This window comes from Dendrobates tinctorius, unplaced genomic scaffold (genome assembly GCF_039654945.1).
Source record: "Dendrobates tinctorius isolate UK_male_01 unplaced genomic scaffold, ASM3965494v1 ptg000264l, whole genome shotgun sequence".
In the NCBI taxonomy this organism is placed as follows: domain Eukaryota; kingdom Metazoa; phylum Chordata; class Amphibia; order Anura; family Dendrobatidae; genus Dendrobates; species Dendrobates tinctorius.
Window position 1 is genome coordinate 674,073 of NW_027361931.1, and position 18,459 is coordinate 692,531.

The 18,459-nt window shown below is 49.7% G+C and overlaps 1 protein-coding gene across 4 annotated transcripts in view; it reads left to right on the top strand.

The window, feature by feature from the left end:
• MEA1 (male-enhanced antigen 1) overlaps positions 1–18,459 on the top strand; it is a 39,702-nt gene that overhangs the window by 6,140 nt on the left and 15,103 nt on the right. For 2 of the 4 annotated variants that reach the window (XM_073558986.1, XM_073558987.1), the window contains exon 2: positions 12,430–12,621. In XM_073558986.1, the coding sequence (XP_073415087.1) occupies positions 12,433–12,621 (189 nt within the window). In that variant the 5' untranslated portion in view covers positions 12,430–12,432. Of the gene's footprint in view, positions 1–774; positions 877–5,577; positions 5,680–12,429; positions 12,622–18,459 lie in introns of those variants that run through there. The other 2 variants (XM_073558983.1, XM_073558984.1) reach the window with 2 other exon arrangements.

Consider the following 18,459-nt stretch of genomic DNA (forward strand, 5'->3'; position numbering starts at 1 on the left):
ACCCTCCTGTCTCTGCTCGGTTACTGTGTTGCTGATTTCTGCACTGACCCTCCTGTCTCTGCTCGGTTACTGTGTTGCTGATTTCTGTACTGACCCTCCTGTCTCTGCTCGGTTAGTGCGTTGGTGATTTCTGCACTGACCCTTCTGTCTCTGCTAGTTTACTGCGTTGCTGATTTCTGCACTGACCCTCCTGTCTCTGCTTGGTTACTGTGTTGCTGATTTCTGCACTGACCCTCCTGTCTCTGCTCGGTTACTGCGTTGCTGATTTCTGCACTGACCCTTCTGTCTCTGCTCGGTTACTGCGTTGCTGATTTCTGCACTGACCCTTCTGTCTCTGCTCGGTTACTGCGTTGCTGATTTCTGCACTGACCGTCCTGTCTCTGCTCGGTTACTGTGCTGCTGATTTCTGCACTGACCCTCCTGTCTCTGCTCGGTTGCTGTGCTGCTGATTTCTGTACTGACCCTCCTGTCTCTGCTCGGTTACTGCGTTGCTGATTTCTGCACTGACCCTTCTGTCTCTGCTCGTTTACTGCGTTGCTGATTTCTGCACTGACCCTCCTGTCTCTGGTCGGTTATTGTGCTGCTGATTTCTGTAATTTCTGCACTGACCCGCTGTCATGTCGGACGCTGTTCACACCACAGCATCCGGCAGGCAGAGGTAGTTCCACCTCCAGCCACTATAGCCTCAGTGGCGCCGGCCTGATCTTCAGGCTCTCGGGGGTTAATCCTGCTGGAGACCAGGTTGGATGGTTAGTCACGCCCACGGTCTTTAAATAGTCATGCTGGCCTATGGGCGTCGCCGATTATAGCTTGTGTTTCATACCAAGTGGTTCCGGTCTGGAGTGGAGGTGTTCAAGAGAGAGAGATTCATATCTGGTGTCGTATGATCCGTCGTTATCCTTTCTCCTTCCCATATTTGTGTTTAGTTGTGCCCTGTTCACATTACTGTATATTCCTCTGTGTGTGCGGCGCAGTGCAGTTTAAGTTCTCCCTGTCTGTCATTATTTGTGTTGGAGCTTTGGTGGTGACTTCTCACTGGGTGGAGGGTGGAGGGTTAAGTGCAGGGCTGAGCAGGAGATAAGGAAAGGTCGGAGGCTCAGGCATTTGCACCTTCAGCAAAAACCCTGAGTTGAGGGTCAGACAGGGTTTCCCCTAGTAAAGGGACACCACAGGGGCCCCGGGTATTTCAGCCTTAGTTGAACTAAGCCCCCGTGACATTATAATCGGCCTACATTTTTTCAGGAGTCCATGGATCCATTAGATTCCATAACCCGCCAGTTGGCGGCGCTGTCCATACAGGTCTCCGAGTTGAAAGGGGCAGTTCAGCAGCAGGGCCTGGTAGTAGCAAAGGTGCAAACGGCATCTGCAGGTATCGGTGCAGAGCCGAAGTTTCCGCTGCCAGAACGATTTTCAGGCGATCGCAGCAAATTTGTCGTATTTCGGGAGGCCTGCAAATTATACTTCCGCATGCGGCCAATATCCTCAGGTAATGAGGCCCAGCGAGTAGGGCTGGTGTTGTCATTACTGAGTGGTGACCCCCAAGCATGGGCATTTTCCTTACCACCTGACTCTGCTACATTTCATTCGGTCGATAATGTTTTTTCTGCCCTCGAGCTCATTTACGATGACCCTGACCGACTGGCTCTAGCGGAATCTAAAATCCGCGCCCTCCGCCAGGGGGAGCGCTTGGCAGAAGACTATTGTTCGGAATTTCGCCGCTGGGCTGTAGACACACAGTGGAATGACCCAGCGCTGCGGAGCCAGTTTATTCATGGGGTATCAGGGAGGGTGAAACAAGCCCTCCTGATGTATGAGACTCCGGCATCATTGGAGTCTGCCATGAGTTTGGTGATACGTATTGATCGCCGTTTTCGTCAGGGGGCACAGGAGACGCTACCTCTGGGAGAAAGCAGAGGTGCAGGTGTGGTTGAAGTAGATGAGTCCCCTGAACCTATGCAGATTGCTGGCGTGGCACAGGTTCAGCCTCGCGCTCCGGGAGTCCGGAAGTCCGGAGCATGTTTCTACTGTGGTAAAGGTGGTCATTATGTTAACGTTTGCCCGGTACTACCTAAGAGGGTCACACCGGCGGAAAACTGTTAAGCTCAGAGGGTATGGAGGAGACCCAACTGAGCGTATGCATATCCTCCATGATGGTATCTCAATGTATGCTCCCTGCCAAGGTTATTGTCGCCGGCAGAGAGCTACCTATATCAGTGTTTGTGGATAGCGGTTCCGCCACCAATCTCATAGATGAGGAGTTTGCACACACCGCCGGGTTTAAGATTGAAAAACTTCCTCACCCCATACAGGTGGTGACCATTAATGCTGTTCCCCTCCCTCAAGGGGAGATTACTGAGTTTGTGGCAGAGGTGAAACTCCACATTGGGGTCCTACATTCTGAGTCGGTTACATGTAGGGTCCTCCGTAATCTCCCAGCTCAAATGGTCCTGGGTTTTCCATGGCTGTCCAGGCACAACCCGGTAATTGATTGGAAAACTCAGGACATAGTACAATGGAGTGGTTTCTGCCAAGACAATTGCTTGGCCACATGTGTGTCCGCCGTGACGCCCAGCCTGCCGGAGGCTTTGCAGGATTTCGCGGATGTTTTCTCTGAGAAGGGTTGCTCAGAACTGCCTCCACATAGAGCCTATGACTGTGCTATTAGGTTAAAACCCGGGGCCAAATTACCTAAGGCCAGGATGTTTAATATTTCTGGTCCTGAGAGACAAGCTCTGAAAGACTACATCGCGGAGAGTCTGAGCAAAGGTCACATCCGGCCTTCGTCCTCGCCTGTAGCCGCGGGGTTTTTCTTCATTAAGAAGAAAGATGGGGGGTTACGCCCGTGTCTGGATTTCAGAGAGTTAAACCAGATTACTATCCGTGATCCCTACCCAATGCCGTTGATCCCGGATTTGTTCAACCAGGTAGCGGGGGCAAAATGGTTTTCCAAGCTGGACCTCAGGGGGGCGTATAACCTCATAAGGGTCCGTCAGGGGGATGAGTGGAAGACGGCGTTTAACACTCCTGAGGGTCATTTTGAGAGTCTGGTTATGCCGTTTGGGTTGACCACCGCGCCTGCCGTTTTCCAACATTTTATTAATGATGTCTTTGCTCATGTCCTGGGGAGATTTGTGATTGTATACCTGGATGATATCCTCATTTATTCTAGCGATCGGGACACTCATTTGCAGCATGTTAGGCAGGTGTTACAGTTGCTCCGGGAGAACCAGCTCTATGCTAAGCTGGAAAAATGTTTATTTTTTGTCCAGGAGTTGCCCTTTTTGGGATATATTGTGTCCGCAGCTGGTTTTAAAATGGACACCGCTAAGGTGCAAGCGGTGTTGCAATGGGAGAGGCCGGAGAGTCTGAAAGCACTCCAGCGGTTCCTTGGGTTTGCGAATTATTATAGGAAATTTATAAAACACTTTTCGACTGTCGCCAAACCGCTCACGGACATGACAAAAAAGGGTGCCGATCTGGCGAACTGGCCTGAGGTGGCTATACGTGCATTTGAGCGTCTGAAGAATAGTTTTGCTTCAGCCCCCATTCTGGTGCAACCAGACGTGTCTAAACCTTTTGTGGTAGAGGTTGATGCGTCGGAGGTGGGAGTGGGGGCAGTACTGTCTCAAGGCTCGTCCTTGAGCGAGATGCATCCATGCGCCTACTTCTCCAAGAAGTTGTCGCCAGCCGAACGGAATTATGATATCGGCAACAGGGAGTTGTTGGCCATCAAACTGGCTTTTGAGGAATGGCGACACTTCTTGGAGGGGGCGGCTCACCAGGTCACAGTTATCACCGACCATAAGAATCTGCTCTACCTGGAGTCGGCCAAGCGTCTGTCTCCTAGGCAGGCTCGCTGGGCATTGTTTTTTACTCGTTTCAATTTTCTTGTGACGTACCGTCCCGGGGCTAAAAACACCAAGGCGGATGCTTTGTCTAGGTGTTTTCCGGGGGGAGAACCTCGGGAAGAGCCGGTACCCATCCTCCAGAAAGGGGTAGTGGTCTCGGCTCTCACGACTGAGGTGGAGGCGGAGATTGCCGAGGCCTAAGAGGAGGTACCACCAGGACTTCCCGCCAACAAATCATTTGTACCCCTGCATCTTCGGCCTAAGGTGTTGAAGGAACACCACGATTCGGTACTGGCTGGTCACCCAGGGGTGAAGGGCACCTTAGAGCTGGTATCGCGTCGTTTCTGGTGGCCCAAAATCCGGCAGGACGTTTTCTCGTACGTGGCAGCTTGCATCACGTGCGCTAGGGCTAAGTCACCCCGAACCCGTCCTGCTGGCACGCTACAGCCTCTGGGGGTACCCAATAGGCCATGGACAGAAATCTCCATGGATTTCATCACTGACTTGCCAGCCTCGGCGGGGAACACGGTCATCCTGGTGGTGGTTGACCGTTTTTCAAAGATGGCGCATTTTGTGGCGTTGTCCTCTTTGCCCAATGCTAAGACGTTGGCTCAGGTATTTGTGAAGGAGGTGGTCAGACTCCACGGAGTACCGTCTGACATAGTATCTGATAGGGGTACGCAATTTGTGGCGAGGTTTTGGAAAGCTTTTTGCTCAAGGTTGGGGATCAAGTTGTCACATTCATCGGCGTTTCATCCACAGTCTAATGGACAAACTGAGCGCATGAACCAAAATCTAGAACAGTATTTACGATGCTTTGTGTCCGACAACCAGGAGGAGTGGTCTACTTTCCTTCCTCTGGCCGAATTCGCATTAAATAATCACCGCCAAGAGTCATCAGGAGAGTCTCCATTCTTTTGTGTGTACGGTCAACATCCTCAGTTTTGTACCTTACGTCAGGGTGACTCCGGGGGTGTCCCGGAGGAGGATCAGCTAGGAGCCCAATTGTCATCAGTCTGGAGGCGGGTGAAACAGCGTTTGTTGAGCATGAGTGCCAGGTACAAACGGGTGGCTGACAGTAGACGCGTGCCAGGTCCGGACCTGTGTGTGGGTGAATGGGTGTGGTTAGCTACGAAGAACATAAAACTCAAAATCCCTTCTTTAAAACTGGGTCCAAGGTTTATTGGGCCTTTTAGGATTTCGGCCATCATTAACCCAGTAGCTTATCGGTTGGAACTTCCCGCGGTGTACAAGATACACAACGTGTTTCACAGGGCTTTATTGAAAAAGGTGGTAGGCTTGGTGGACACGACGCCGATGCCACCTCCAGTCATGGTGGATGGCGAGTTAGAGTTCGAGGTCGCCAAGGTAGTGGACTCTCGAGTAGTACGCCGTACTCTTCAGTATTTGGTGCACTGGCGGGGGTATGGTCCAGAGGAGAGGTCTTGGGTTCCAGCCTCAGACATACATGCGGATCGGCTGGTCAGTTCTTTTCACCGTCGTCATCCGGACAAGCCGGGTCCTATGAGTCTTGAGGGCCCTGGGGTCCCTCGTAGAAGACGGGGTACTGTCATGTCGGACGCTGTTCACACCACAGCATCCGGCAGGCAGAGGTAGTTCCACCTCCAGCCACTATAGCCTCAGTGGCGCTGGCCTGATCTTCAGGCTCTCGGGGGTTAATCCTGCTGGAGACCAGGTTGGATGGTTAGTCACGCCCACGGTCTTTAAATAGTCATACTGGCATATGGGCGTCGCCGATTATAGCTTGTGTTTCATACCAAGTGGTTCCGGTCTGGAGTGGAGGTGTTCAAGAGAGAGAGATTCTTATCTGGTGTCGTATGATCCGTCGTTATCCTTTCTCCTTCCCATATTTGTGTTTAGTTGTGCCCTGTTCACATTACTGTATATTCCTCTGTGTGTGCGGCGCAGTGCAGTTTAAGTTCTCCCTGTCTGTCATTATTTGTGTGGGAGCTTTGGTGGTGTGACTTCTCACTGGGTGGAGGGTGGAGGGTTAAGTGCAGGGCTGAGCAGGAGATAAGGAAAGGTCGGAGGCTCAGGCATTTGCACCTTCAGCAAAAACCCTGGGTTGAGGGTCAGACAGGGTTTCCCCTAGTAAAGGGACACCACAGGGGCCCCGGGTATTTCAGCCTTAGTTGAACTAAGCCCCCGTGACACCCGCCTGTCTCTGCTCGGTTACTGTGTTGCTGATTTCTGCACTGACCCTCCTGTCTCTGCTCGGTTACTGCGTTGCTGATTTCTGCACTGACCCTCCTGTCTCTGCTCGGTTATTGTGCTGCTGATTTCTGTAATTTCTGCACTGACCCGCCTGTCTCTGTTCGGTTTCTGTGCTGCTGATTTCTGCACTGACCCTCCTGTCTCTGCTCGTTTAATGCGTTGCTGATTTCTGCACTGACCCTCCTGTCTCTGCTCGGTTACTGTGCTGCTGATTTCTGTAATTTCTGCACTGACCCTCCTGTCTCTGGTCGGTTACTGCGTTGCTGATTTCTGCACTGACCCTTCTGTCTCTGCTCGGTTACTGTGCTGCTGATTTCTGCACTGACCCTCCTGTCTCTACTCGGTTACTGTGCTGCTGATTTCTGTACTGACCCTCCTGTCTCTGCTCGGTTAGAGCGTTGCTGATTTCTGCACTGACCCTTCTGTCTCTGCTAGTTTACTGCGTTGCTGATTTCTGCACTGACCCTCCTGTCTCTGCTCGGTTACTGTGTTGCTGATTTCTGCACTGACCCTCCTGTCTCTGCTCGTTTACTGCTTTGCTGATTTCTGCTCTGACCCTCCTGTCTCTGCTCGGTTACTGTGCTGCTGATTTCTGTACTGACCCTCCTGTCTCTGCTCGGTTACTGTGCTGCTGATTTCTGTAATTTCTGTACTGACCCTCCTGTCTCTGCTTGGTTACTGTGTTGCTGATTTCTGTACTGACCCTCCTGTCTCTGCTCGGTTATTGTGCTGCTGATTTCTGCACTGACCCTCCTGTCTCTGCTCGGTTACTGTGCTGCTGATTTCTGTAATTTCTGCACTGACCCTCCTGTCTCTGCTCGGTTACTGTGTTGCTGATTTCTGCACTGACCCTCCTGTCTCTGCTCGGTTATTGTGCTGCTGATTTCTGCACTGACGCTCCTGTCTCTGCTCAGTTATTGTGCTGCTGATTTCTGCACTGACCCTCCTGTCTCTGCTCGGTTACTGTGCTGCTGATTTCTGCACTGACCCTCCTGTCTCTGTTCGGTTTCTGTGCTGCTGATTTCTGCACTGACCCTCCTGTCTCTGCTCGTTTAATGCGTTGCTGATTTCTGCACTGACCCTCCTGTCTCTGCTCGGTTACTGTGCTGCTGATTTCTGTAATTTCTGCACTGACCCTCCTGTCTCTGGTCGGTTACTGCGTTGCTGATTTCTGCACTGACCCTTCTGTCTCTGCTCGGTTACTGTGCTGCTGATTTCTGCACTGACCCTCCTGTCTCTGCTCGGTTACTGTGCTGCTGATTTCTGTACTGACCCTCCTGTCTCTGCTCGGTTAGTGCGTTGCTGATTTCTGCACTGACCCTTCTGTCTCTGCTAGTTTACTGCGTTGCTGATTTCTGCACTGACCCTCCTGTCTCTGCTCGGTTACTGTGTTGCTGATTTCTGCACTGACCCTCCTGTCTCTGCTCGTTTACTGCGTTGCTGATTTCTGCTCTGACCCTCCTGTCTCTGCTCGGTTACTGTGCTGCTGATTTCTGTAATTTCTGCACTGACCCTCCTGTCTCTGCTCGGTTATTGTGCTGCTGATTTCTGCACTGACGCTCCTGTCTCTGCTCAGTTATTGTGCTGCTGATTTCTGCACTGACCCTCCTGTCTCTGCTCGGTTACTGTGCTGCTGATTTCTGCACTGACCCTCCTGTCTCTGCTCGGTTACTGTGCTGCTGATTTCTGCACTGACCCTCCTGTCTCTGCTCAGTTATTGTGCTGCTGATTTCTGCACTGACCCTCCTGTCTCTGCTCGGTTATTGTGCTGCTGATTTCTGTACTGACCCTCCTGTCTCTGCTCGGTTATTGTGCTGCTGATTTCTGTAATTTCTGCACTGACCCTCCTGTCTCTGTTCGGTTTCTGTGCTGCTGATTTCTGCACTGACCCTCCTGTCTCTGCTCGGTTATTGTGCTGCTGATTTCTGCACTGACCCTCCTGTCTCTGCTCGGTTACTGTGTTGCTGATTTCTTCACTGACCCTCCTGTCTCTGCTCGGTTATTGTGCTGCTGATTTCTGCACTGACCCTCCTGTCTCTGCTCGGTTACTGTGCTGCTGATTTCTGTAATTTCTGCACTGATCCTCCTGTCTCTGTTCGGTTTCTGTGTTGCTGATTTCTGCACTGACCCTCCTGTCTCTGCTCGGTTAGTGTGTTGCTGATTTCTGCACTGACCCTCCTGTCTCTGCTCGGTTACTGTGCTGCTGATTTCTGTACTGACCCTCCTGTCTCTGCTCGTTTACTGCGTTGCTGATTTCTGCACTGACCCTCCTGTCTCTGCTCGGTTACTGCTTTGCTGATTTCTTTACTGACCCTCCTGTCTCTGCTCGTTTACTGCGTTGCTGATTTCTGCACTGACCCTCCTGTCTCTGCTCGGTTACTGCGTTGCTGATTTCTGCACTGACCCTCCTGTCTCTGCTCGGTTACTGCGTTGCTGATTTCTGTACTGACCCTCCTGTCTCTGCTCGGTTACTGTGCTGCTGATTTCTGTAATTTCTGCACTGACCCTCCTGTCTCTGCTTGGTTACTGTGTTGCTGATTTCTGCACTGACCCTTCTATCTCTGCTCGTTTAATGCGTTGCTGATTTCTGTACTGACCCTCCTGTCTCTGCTCGGTTACTGTGCTGCTGATTTCTGTAATTTCTGCACTGACCCTCCTGTCTCTGCTCGGTTATTGTGCTGCTGATTTCTGTAATTTCTGCACTGATCCTCCTGTCTCTGTTCGGTTTCTGTGTTGCTGATTTCTGCACTGACCCTCCTGTCTCTGCTCGGTTAGTGCGTTGCTGATTTCTGCACTGACCCTCCTGTCTCTGCTCGGTTACTGTGCTGCTGATTTCTGTACTGACCCTCCTGTCTCTGCTCGTTTACTGCGTTGCTGATTTCTGCACTGACCCTCCTGTCTCTGCTCGGTTACTGCTTTGCTGATTTCTTTACTGACCCTCCTGTCTCTGCTCGTTTACTGCGTTGCTGATTTCTGCACTGACCCTCCTGTCTCTGCTCGGTTACTGCGTTGCTGATTTCTGCACTGACCCTCCTGTCTCTGCTCGGTTACTGCGTTGCTGATTTCTGTACTGACCCTCCTGTCTCTGCTCGGTTACTGTGCTGCTGATTTCTGTAATTTCTGCACTGACCCTCCTGTCTCTGCTCGGTTACTGCGTTGCTGATTTCTGCACTGACCCTTCTATCTCTGCTCGTTTAATGCGTTGCTGATTTCTGTACTGACCCTCCTGTCTCTGCTCGGTTACTGTGCTGCTGATTTCTGTAATTTCTGCACTGACCCTCCTGTCTCTGCTCGGTTATTGTGCTGCTGATTTCTGTAATTTCTGCACTGACCCTCCTGTCTCTGCTCGGTTATTGTGCTGCTGATTTCTGCACTGACGCTCCTGTCTCTGCTCAGTTATTGTGCTGCTGATTTCTGCACTGACCCTCCTGTCTCTGCTCGGTTACTGTGCTGCTGATTTCTGCACTGACCCTCCTGTCTCTGTTCGGTTTCTGTGCTGCTGATTTCTGCACTGACCCTCCTGTCTCTGCTCGGTTATTGTGCTGCTGATTTCTGCACTGACCCTCCTGTCTCTGCTCGGTTACTGTGCTGCTGATTTCTGTAATTTCTGCACTGACCCTCCTGTCTCTGTTCGTTTTCTGTGTTGCTGATTTCTGCACTGACCCTCCTGTCTCTGCTCGGTTAGTGCGTTGCTGATTTCTGCACTGACCCTCCTGTCTCTGCTCGGTTACTGTGCTGCTGATTTCTGTACTGACCCTCCTGTCTCTGCTCGGTTACTGCATTGCTGATTTCTTTACTGACCCTCCTGTCTCTGCTCGTTTACTGCCTTGCTGATTTCTGCACTGACCCTCCTGTCTCTGCTCGGTTACTGCGTTGCTGATTTCTGCACTGACCCTCCTGTCTCTGCTCGGTTACTGCGTTGCTGATTTCTGTACTGACCCTCCTGTCTCTGCTCGGTTATTGTGCTGCTGATTTCTGTAATTTCTGCACTGACCCTCCTGTCTCTGCTTGGTTACTGTGCTGCTGATTTCTGCACTGACCCTCCTGTCTCTGCTCGGTTATTGTGCTGCTGATTTCTGCACTGACCCTCCTGTCTCTGCTCAGTTATTGTGCTGCTGATTTCTGTAATTTCTGCACTGACCCTCCTGTCTCTGCTCGGTTACTGTGCTGCTGATTTCTGTACTGACCCTCCTGTCTCTGCTCGGTTACTGTGCTGCTAATTTCTGTAATTTCTGCACTGACCCTCCTGTCTCTGCTCGGTTACTGCGTTGCTGATTTCTGTACTGACCCTCCTGTCTCTGCTCGGTTATTGTGCTGCTGATTTCTGTAATTTCTGCACTGACCCTCCTATCTCTGCTCGGTTACTGTGCTGCTGATTTCTGCACTGACCCTCCTGTCTCTGCTCGGTTATTGTGCTGCTGATTTCTGCACTGACCCTCCTGTCTCTGCTCAGTTATTGTGCTGCTGATTTCTGTAATTTCTGCACTGACCCTCCTGTCTCTGCTCGGTTACTGTGCTGCTGATTTCTGTATTTTCTGCACTGACCCTCCTGTCTCTGCTCAGTTACTGCGTTGCTGATTTCTGCACTGACCCTCCTGTCTCTGCTCGGTTACTGTGCTGCTGATTTCTGTACTGACCCTCCTGTCTCTGCTCGGTTATTGTGCTGCTGATATCTGTAATTTCTGCACTGACTCTCCTGTCTCTGCTCGGTTACTGCGTTGCTGATTTCTGTACTGATCCTCCTGTCTCTGCTCGGTTACTGTGCTGCTGATTTCTGTAATTTCTGCACTGACCCTCCTGTCTCTGCTCGGTTACTGCGTTGCTGATTTCTGCACTGACCCTCCTGTCTCTGCTCGGTTACTGCGTTGCTGATTTCTGCACTGACCCTCCTGTCTCTGCTCGGTTATTGTGCTGCTGATTTCTGTAATTTCTGCACTGACTCTCCTGTCCCTGCTCGGTTATTGTGCTGTTGATTTCTGCACTGACCCTCCTGTCTCTGCTCGGTTACTGCGTTGCTGATTTCTGCACTGACCCTCCTGTCTCTGCTCGGTTATTGTGCTGCTGATTTCTGTAATTTCTGCACTGACCCTCCTGTCCCTGCTCGGTTATTGTGCTGCTGATTTCTGCACTGACCCTTCTGTCTCTGCTCGGTTATTGTGCTGCTGATTTCTGCACTGACCCTCCTGTCTCTGCTCGGTTTCTGCGTTGCTGATTTCTGCACTGACCCTTCTGTCTCTGCTCGGTTATTGTGCTGCTGATTTCTGCACTGACCCGCCTGTCTCTGCTCGGTTTCTGCGTTGCTGATTTCTGCACTGTCCCTTCTGTTGCTGCTTGGTTTCTGCTTTGCTGATTTCTGCACTGACCCTCCTGCCTCTGCTCAGTTACTGTGCTGCTGATTTCTGCACTGACCCTCCTGTCTCTGCTCGGTTACTGTGTTGCTGATTTCTGTACGGACCCTCCTGTCTCTGCTCGGTTATTGTGCTGCTGATTTCTGTAATTTCTGCATTGACCCTCCTGTCTCTGCTTGGTTACTGTGCTGCTGATTTCTTCACTGACCCTCCTGTCTCTGCTCGGTTTCTGTGTTGCTGATTTCTGCACTGACCCTCCTGTCTCTGATCGGTTTCTGCGTTGCTGATTTCTGCACTGTCCCTTCTGTTGGTGCTCGGTTTCTGCTTTGCTGATTTCTGCACTGACCCTCCTGTCCCTGCTCGGTTATTGTGCTGCTGATTTCTGCACTGACCCTCCTGTCTCTGCTCGGTTATTGTGCTGCTGATTTCTTCACTGACCCTCCTGTCTCTGCTCGGTTATTGTGCTGCTGATTTCTTCACTGACCCTCCTGTCTCTGCTCGGTTTCTGTGTTGCTGATTTCTGCACTGACCCTCCTGTCTCGGGTTTCTGCGTTGCTGATTTCTGCACTGACCCTCCTGTCTCTGCTCGGTTATCGTGCTGCTGATTTCTGCACTGACCCTCCTGTCTCTGCTCGGTTTCTGCGTTGCTGATTTCTTCACTGACCCTCCTGTCTCTGCTCGGTTATCGTGCTGCTGATTTCTGCACTGACCCTCCTGTCTCTGCTCGGTTTCTGCGTTGCTGATTTCTGCACTGACCCTCCTGTCTCTGCTCGGTTATCGTGCTGCTGATTTCTGCACTGACCCTCCTGTCTCTGCTCGGTTTCTGCGTTGCTGATTTCTGCACTGACCCTCCTGTCTCTGCTCAGTTACTATGCTGCTATGCTATGCTTTGCTTTTCCCAGCTCCCGTTCTTTGGCTTTTCTTTCTCTTCTCGCTCTCCTGGGGTTTTGTTACTTATGTGTTTTCCTTATTCTCTTACATGACTTGTATTTTTGCAGAGAATGGGTCCAGAGAGAATCTTGCCAAACCAGAGTGAGGATCTCGGGGAACCACAGGAACCCCCAATAGAGTGGAGTGGTGGGGAGGAAGAGGAAGATGAAGAACTACAAAGTGGATACCAGTATCTACCACTGAACCAAGATCCAGAAGATGGAGCGCAGTCTGAAACTGACCTGCAGGAGAGGTTGCAGGTAGGAATGAGCGAGCATGCTGGGCCGTCACTCAGGTGTCGGGGAGCTCGGCCGTCACTTGAGTGTTGCTGTGCTTTGTTACTTGGTGATTAATGGGCGGTGCTCTATGTAAAACTTGATTCCACACCCCAAATCTTTGGCGCATGTTACGCATCCAATAAGAATGCATGAATTGCCTGCGCATCACTGTAATGCCGTAGCCATCTTGGCTGTGGCAGTACTGTGACTGGCTGGCTATGTGACATCGTCAGGGGTTATAAAAGGACTGGCATCGCCAGCTCTGCACACTGACGCCAGTGCACAGTTCTCTGACAGTCCATATTGAAGTGAGAGAGTACTTTTCCTGGTCTGTGTGTGCACAGTGTAAGGAATCACAGGCCTGTAGTGACGATACTGGAGCTGAAGGTGAGCCATCATACTAAGAGCCCCTAAGGGCTAATCATCTGTATCACGTACAATCTGCATGTAGCTGAGGGAAGGAGAAAGTCGCAGGAGCTAGGAGAGTGGCTAAATACACTTTGTAAACAGGTATTAGCCCTGTGCAGTCCGTTGGCAAATATATAGCTGCATTTTCCAGGACGTCGCTCCTGATAGCACCATGGTGGTTGTGCTTCTTATCCTTATAGGGACAGGAAACACAAAAAATTGAATATATTTTGATCCTTCGCGTATTATGGGCTTTGAAGTCTTTTTTTGTGTTCTATAACACACCCAAAAATCGTTGAAACATTTTCCTGCACTTTATTTCTCAGCCGTAAACTATTCCGTAGTGTGTAGTATATTTCTCTGATCTCCAAAAACTTCGAAAAAGCTTTTAAAAATATTGTAGGCCTCCATTTCTTAGACATACAGTGTTACGTGGGCTGTGAACCTTTCTGTGATCTGTAAAACTGACAAAAAACATTGCAACAATTTTCTGGAATGAATTTGATTGTCATCCATACACTTCTGCGATGTTACATTACCGTGGAGTAAACTCACGCAATCCTCGGTGATTGCTGCGAGTGATCAGTTTATTTCCTTGGTTTCAAGAGACCTAGCAATTACAAAATGCCTAAGGCGTTGTCGCAGTTCCACCCCTCAGGGTGTCTGGGATGTAGTTATTGACAGCTATGTCATCCAATCCGGTACAGGGGCGTGCTGAAGCTGTCAGTACTGTGATTGACAGCATGGTCATCCAGTCTGAATCAGGTGCGTGCTGAGCTGTCGTTGTGTTTGACAGCTCGACTAGCCAATCTATGACTGCGGGACGTCAGCTGTCTCATGTGTTTATTATTGCCATGCTTCTTAAAGGGAATCTGTCACCCCTTTTTTCGAATATGAGCTGCCGGCACCGACATCAGGGGCTTATCTCCAGCATTCTGTAATGCTGTAGATAAGCCCCCGATGTAACCGATAAGAAAAAAGAGTTAGATTATACTCACCCCGGCGTCCGGTCCGATGGGTGTCGCCGTCACGTCCGGCGCCTCCCATCTTCATACGATGCCGTCCTCTTCTTTGCTTCCTGTCGTGGCTCCTGCTAGGGCTCCTGTTGAGGGCAGAGCAGGGTCCTGCAGGGCACAAGCACTGGGAGAGGTCCGGCGCCTGCACACTGCAGTATTCTTCTCTGCCCTCAACAGGGCAGAGCAATGCGCCGGAGCCACAACAGGAAGGAAAGAAGAGGACGGCATCGTATGAAGATGGGAGGTTCCGGAATGCAACACCCATTGGACCAAGACCGGACCGCCCCCCGGTGAGTATAATGTAACGTGTTTTTCTTATCTTTCAGGTTACATCGGGGGCTTATCTACAGCATTACAGAATGCATTACCGAATGCTGGAGATAAGCCCCTGATGTCGGTGCCAGCAGCTCATATTCGAAAAAAGGGGTGACAGATTCCCTTTAGCTGAGCTGCGTTTCCCAGACCACTGCCAGACGTACATTCATCTTGTGAGCTTTGTGCACAGTGCTCTCCTGTGCCTTGTGTTCTGTTTGCTTGATCTGTTGCCTGACTTTGGACTTCATTCTGACCATCCACCTGTTTAACCCCTTCAGTTCTGATCCGTTAACTTCAACTTCCCGGTACTCTGACCTCGGAATGTTACCTGACTACGCTTTTGACTCTTCCTTCTGTTTGAGGTTCCCTCCTGACTTCTGACCTTGGACTCCCTGATCACTCTGCACGGCTTGGCCATGAGAAGCATCAAATTACGTCTGGCCGCTACGCTTTTCTTTTTCACCAGTATGGATCCTGTTCACACGCTTTGTGACCAGGTGGCGAATTTGATGCAGATGACTCAGGATCTGGCGAATGATTTCCAGAGTTTGGAGTCATCGCAATATCAGTTGTAGGGCCAGATAAATAACTTGATGAAGACCTCCCATAGCCCTCCACTGCCGGCAGTGGCTGTGGCGTCAGTACCCTCTGATGTACATTTGGACTCTCCTGAACCTGTCATATCTCTCCCTGATAAGTTTTCGGGAGAGAAAGACCAGTTTAGGGTTTTCAGAGAGAGCTGTAAGTTATTTTTCACCCTGTGCCCCTGGTCGTCAGGGGAGGAGTTCCAGCTGGTGGGAATAATCATGTCCCTACTGCGAGGGGGTCCTCAGACCTGGGCATTTCTTTGTCCCCACAAGCCACAGGATAGTTTTCCGTTGATGTTTTTTTTGACAGGTTAGGTCTGATATATATGAATCAAGGTTGTGGAGGCTAAGATCATGAACCTGGCACAGGGGGGTGGCACAGCTGAGGACTACTGTACTGAGTTCCGACAGTGGTCCGCCTAAGTTCTATGGAACAATGCTGCTCTCAGGTGCCAGTTCCAAAGAGGCCTTTCCGAGACACTCAAGGATGCTCTGGTCCTCCATGATGCCCCTTGTTCTCCAATAGAAGCCATGACTCAGGGCATCCGAATGGACCGCAGAATCCGTGAGAGACGCTGAACAGCAGGCCACATGTTATACTTCCCAGGAGCAGGTCCGTTTACCTGAGGTTAGAGTTGCCAGTCTTCGTGTTGTGGAGAGAAGACGGAGACAAGATCTTGGATTCTGTCTATACTGTGGTCTCTCTGGACAATTTTTTAAGAATTGCCCAACTCGTCCTCAAGCCACCAAACCACCGGGAGAACGTGAGTCTGGGTGACGACCAAGGAGGTCACCCAGACTATCAGGTACCTTTTTCTTCCTCTGAAAAAAGTTCTGGTAAATATGATGATTTCCTTTGAGAATCAGGTGTTATCAACATTGTCGTTCATTGACTGTGGGTCTGCTGCTAACTTTATTGATTCAGGACTGGTTCTGAAGTTATGCTTAGGGACAGTTAGTTTAGAAAGATCCATTCAAATCATCGCCCTTGACAAGACACCGTTGGCTCACAATTTGGTCACGAGCGCAACAGTAAATTTCACTCTCCAAGTGGGAGTTCTCCACTTTGGATCCATCTCCTGTTTTGTGTTGGATAATTTACCTGCTGGATTGGTACTGGGGCGTCCATGGCTGCAGATTCACAATCCAGTTATTGATTGGTGTCTGAAGGAGATTGTGAAATGGGGCCCCAACTGTTCTGAGAAATGTCTAAAAAAAAATTTACAAATATGCTCCACTAGTCTGGAGGGTCTTCCGGGGTACCTGAAGGACTTTGGAGATGTGTTCTCGGAAAAAGAGGCGGAGATACTACCTCATCGGCCCTATGATTGTGCTATTGATCTTATTCCTAGCGCTAAATTGCCTAAAGTGTACTGAAGGGTCATATCTGTCCTTCCTCCTCCCCTGTAGCTGCTGGATTTTTCTTTGTTAAAAAGAAATATGGGGGTCTCCGTCCTTGCCTTGATTTCCGAGAACTAAACTAGATCACAGTTAAAATATATTATTATATTATTAAGTATTCTTATTTCTATAGCGCCGACATATTCCGCAGCACTTTACATTTCAGAGGGGATTTGTACAGACAATAGACATTACAGCATAACAATAATCACATAGATCATAAAAGATACCAAGAGGAAGGAGGGCCCTGCTCGCAAGCTTACAGTCTATGAGGGAAAAGGGGGAGACACGAAAGGTGGGTGGTAACAGTTGCCCTGATTGTATGGACCAGCCATAATGTTAAGTGTGTAACAGTACAGACACAGAGGGCTAATGGATGCATAAAGCATGTGGGAACATGATGCGGGGAACCTGGTTATGGTAAAACTTTTGGCTGTGCCACACAGGGATAGATTAGGTTAATGTGTTGAGGCGGTAGGCCAGTCTGAATAAATGCGTTTTCAGGGCATGCTTAAAATTGTGGGGAGTGGGAATTGGGGACTAATCGTATTGACCTGGGAAGTGCATTCCAAAGAATTGGCGCAGCACGTGTAAAGTCTTGGAGACGGGAGTGGGAAGTTCTGACTATTGAGGATGCTAACCTCAGGTCATCTGCAGAACGGAGGGCGCGGGTAGGGTGGTATACTGAAACAAGGGAGGAGATGTAGGGTGGTGCTGAGCCATGGAGAGCTTTGTGGGTGAGGGTAATAAATTTATACTGAATTCTGGAGTGGATGGGTAGCCAGTGTAATGACTGGCACAAGGTAGAGGCATCGGTGTAACGATTGGTGAGGAATATGATCCTGCCTGCAGCATTCAAGACGGATTGGAGAGGGGAGAGTTTGGTAAGAGGGAGACCGATTAGAAGAGAGTTACAATAGTCCAGACGAGAATGAATAAGAGTTTTTGCGGAGTCAAAAGTAAGAAAAGGTCGAATTCTAGAAATGTTTTTGAGGTGCAGATGACAAGAGCGAGCCAGTGATCGAATGTGGGGGGGCGAAGGAAAGCTCGGAGTCAAGTATGACCCCAAGACAGCGGGCATGTTGCTGGGGAGTAAAAGTGGAACCACAAACAGAAATACTTACCCACTTCCACTCATCCCTGACCTGTATAATCGGCTTCTGGGTGCCAGGGTGTTCTCTAAACTTGATCTTAGAGGGGCTTACAATTTGATACGCATTCGGAAGGGTGATGAGTGGAAAACAGCGTTTTTAACGTCTGAGGGTCTGTTTGAAAACCTTGTCATGCCTTTTGGATTATCTAAGATAAGATAAGATAATCCTTTAATCATCCCACCATGGGGAAATTCAGAGCATTACAGCAGCAAGGCAGGAACAAGTACAGATACAGATGCATAAAGGCATTACATTGACAGTAGGTAGGTACATATACGAAAAAAAAAAAAAAAAGGAACCTGCTGTGTTTCAAAATTTCATGAATGATATTTTCTCTGCATTGGAAGATTTGTTGTAATATACCTCGATGACATTCTAATTTTCTCGCCATACTTGGACAATCACCAGAAACATGTCTGTGTGGTGTTACAGAGACTGAGGGAGAACTCTGTTTGTTAGAGAAGTGTTTTTTTTTTTTTTTTTGTTTTTTTTTTCCGTCAGCAGAATGGTTTAAGATGGACCCTGGAAAGGTGCAGGCTAGTGATCGGCGAGCACTAAAATGCTTGGGTGCTCTTTGTTCGGGTCGAGCGAATTGGAATACTCGGGTACTCGGACAGAACAACGAGCCCAATGTAAGTCCATGGGAGACCCGAGCATTTTTACCGCGACCCCCCCCCCCCCCCCGGGGGTCATTGTAGGCTTTAAAAACGTCTGAAAATGATGGAAACACTGCTCAAATGACAAGAGGACATCATGGGGATCGCCCCTGGAAGCATTCCTGTCTCTTAGTTCATAGCTTTAAACAATTTTTTCAGAGTTTCATGCCATTTTTACCAACAAACATACCAAAACGAAACCAAAACAGATTTTCTTGGGAAATGTGTTAAGGAACATCCTTTCCAGGTTAATGACTTGTATATAAGGCAAAATAATTAACCC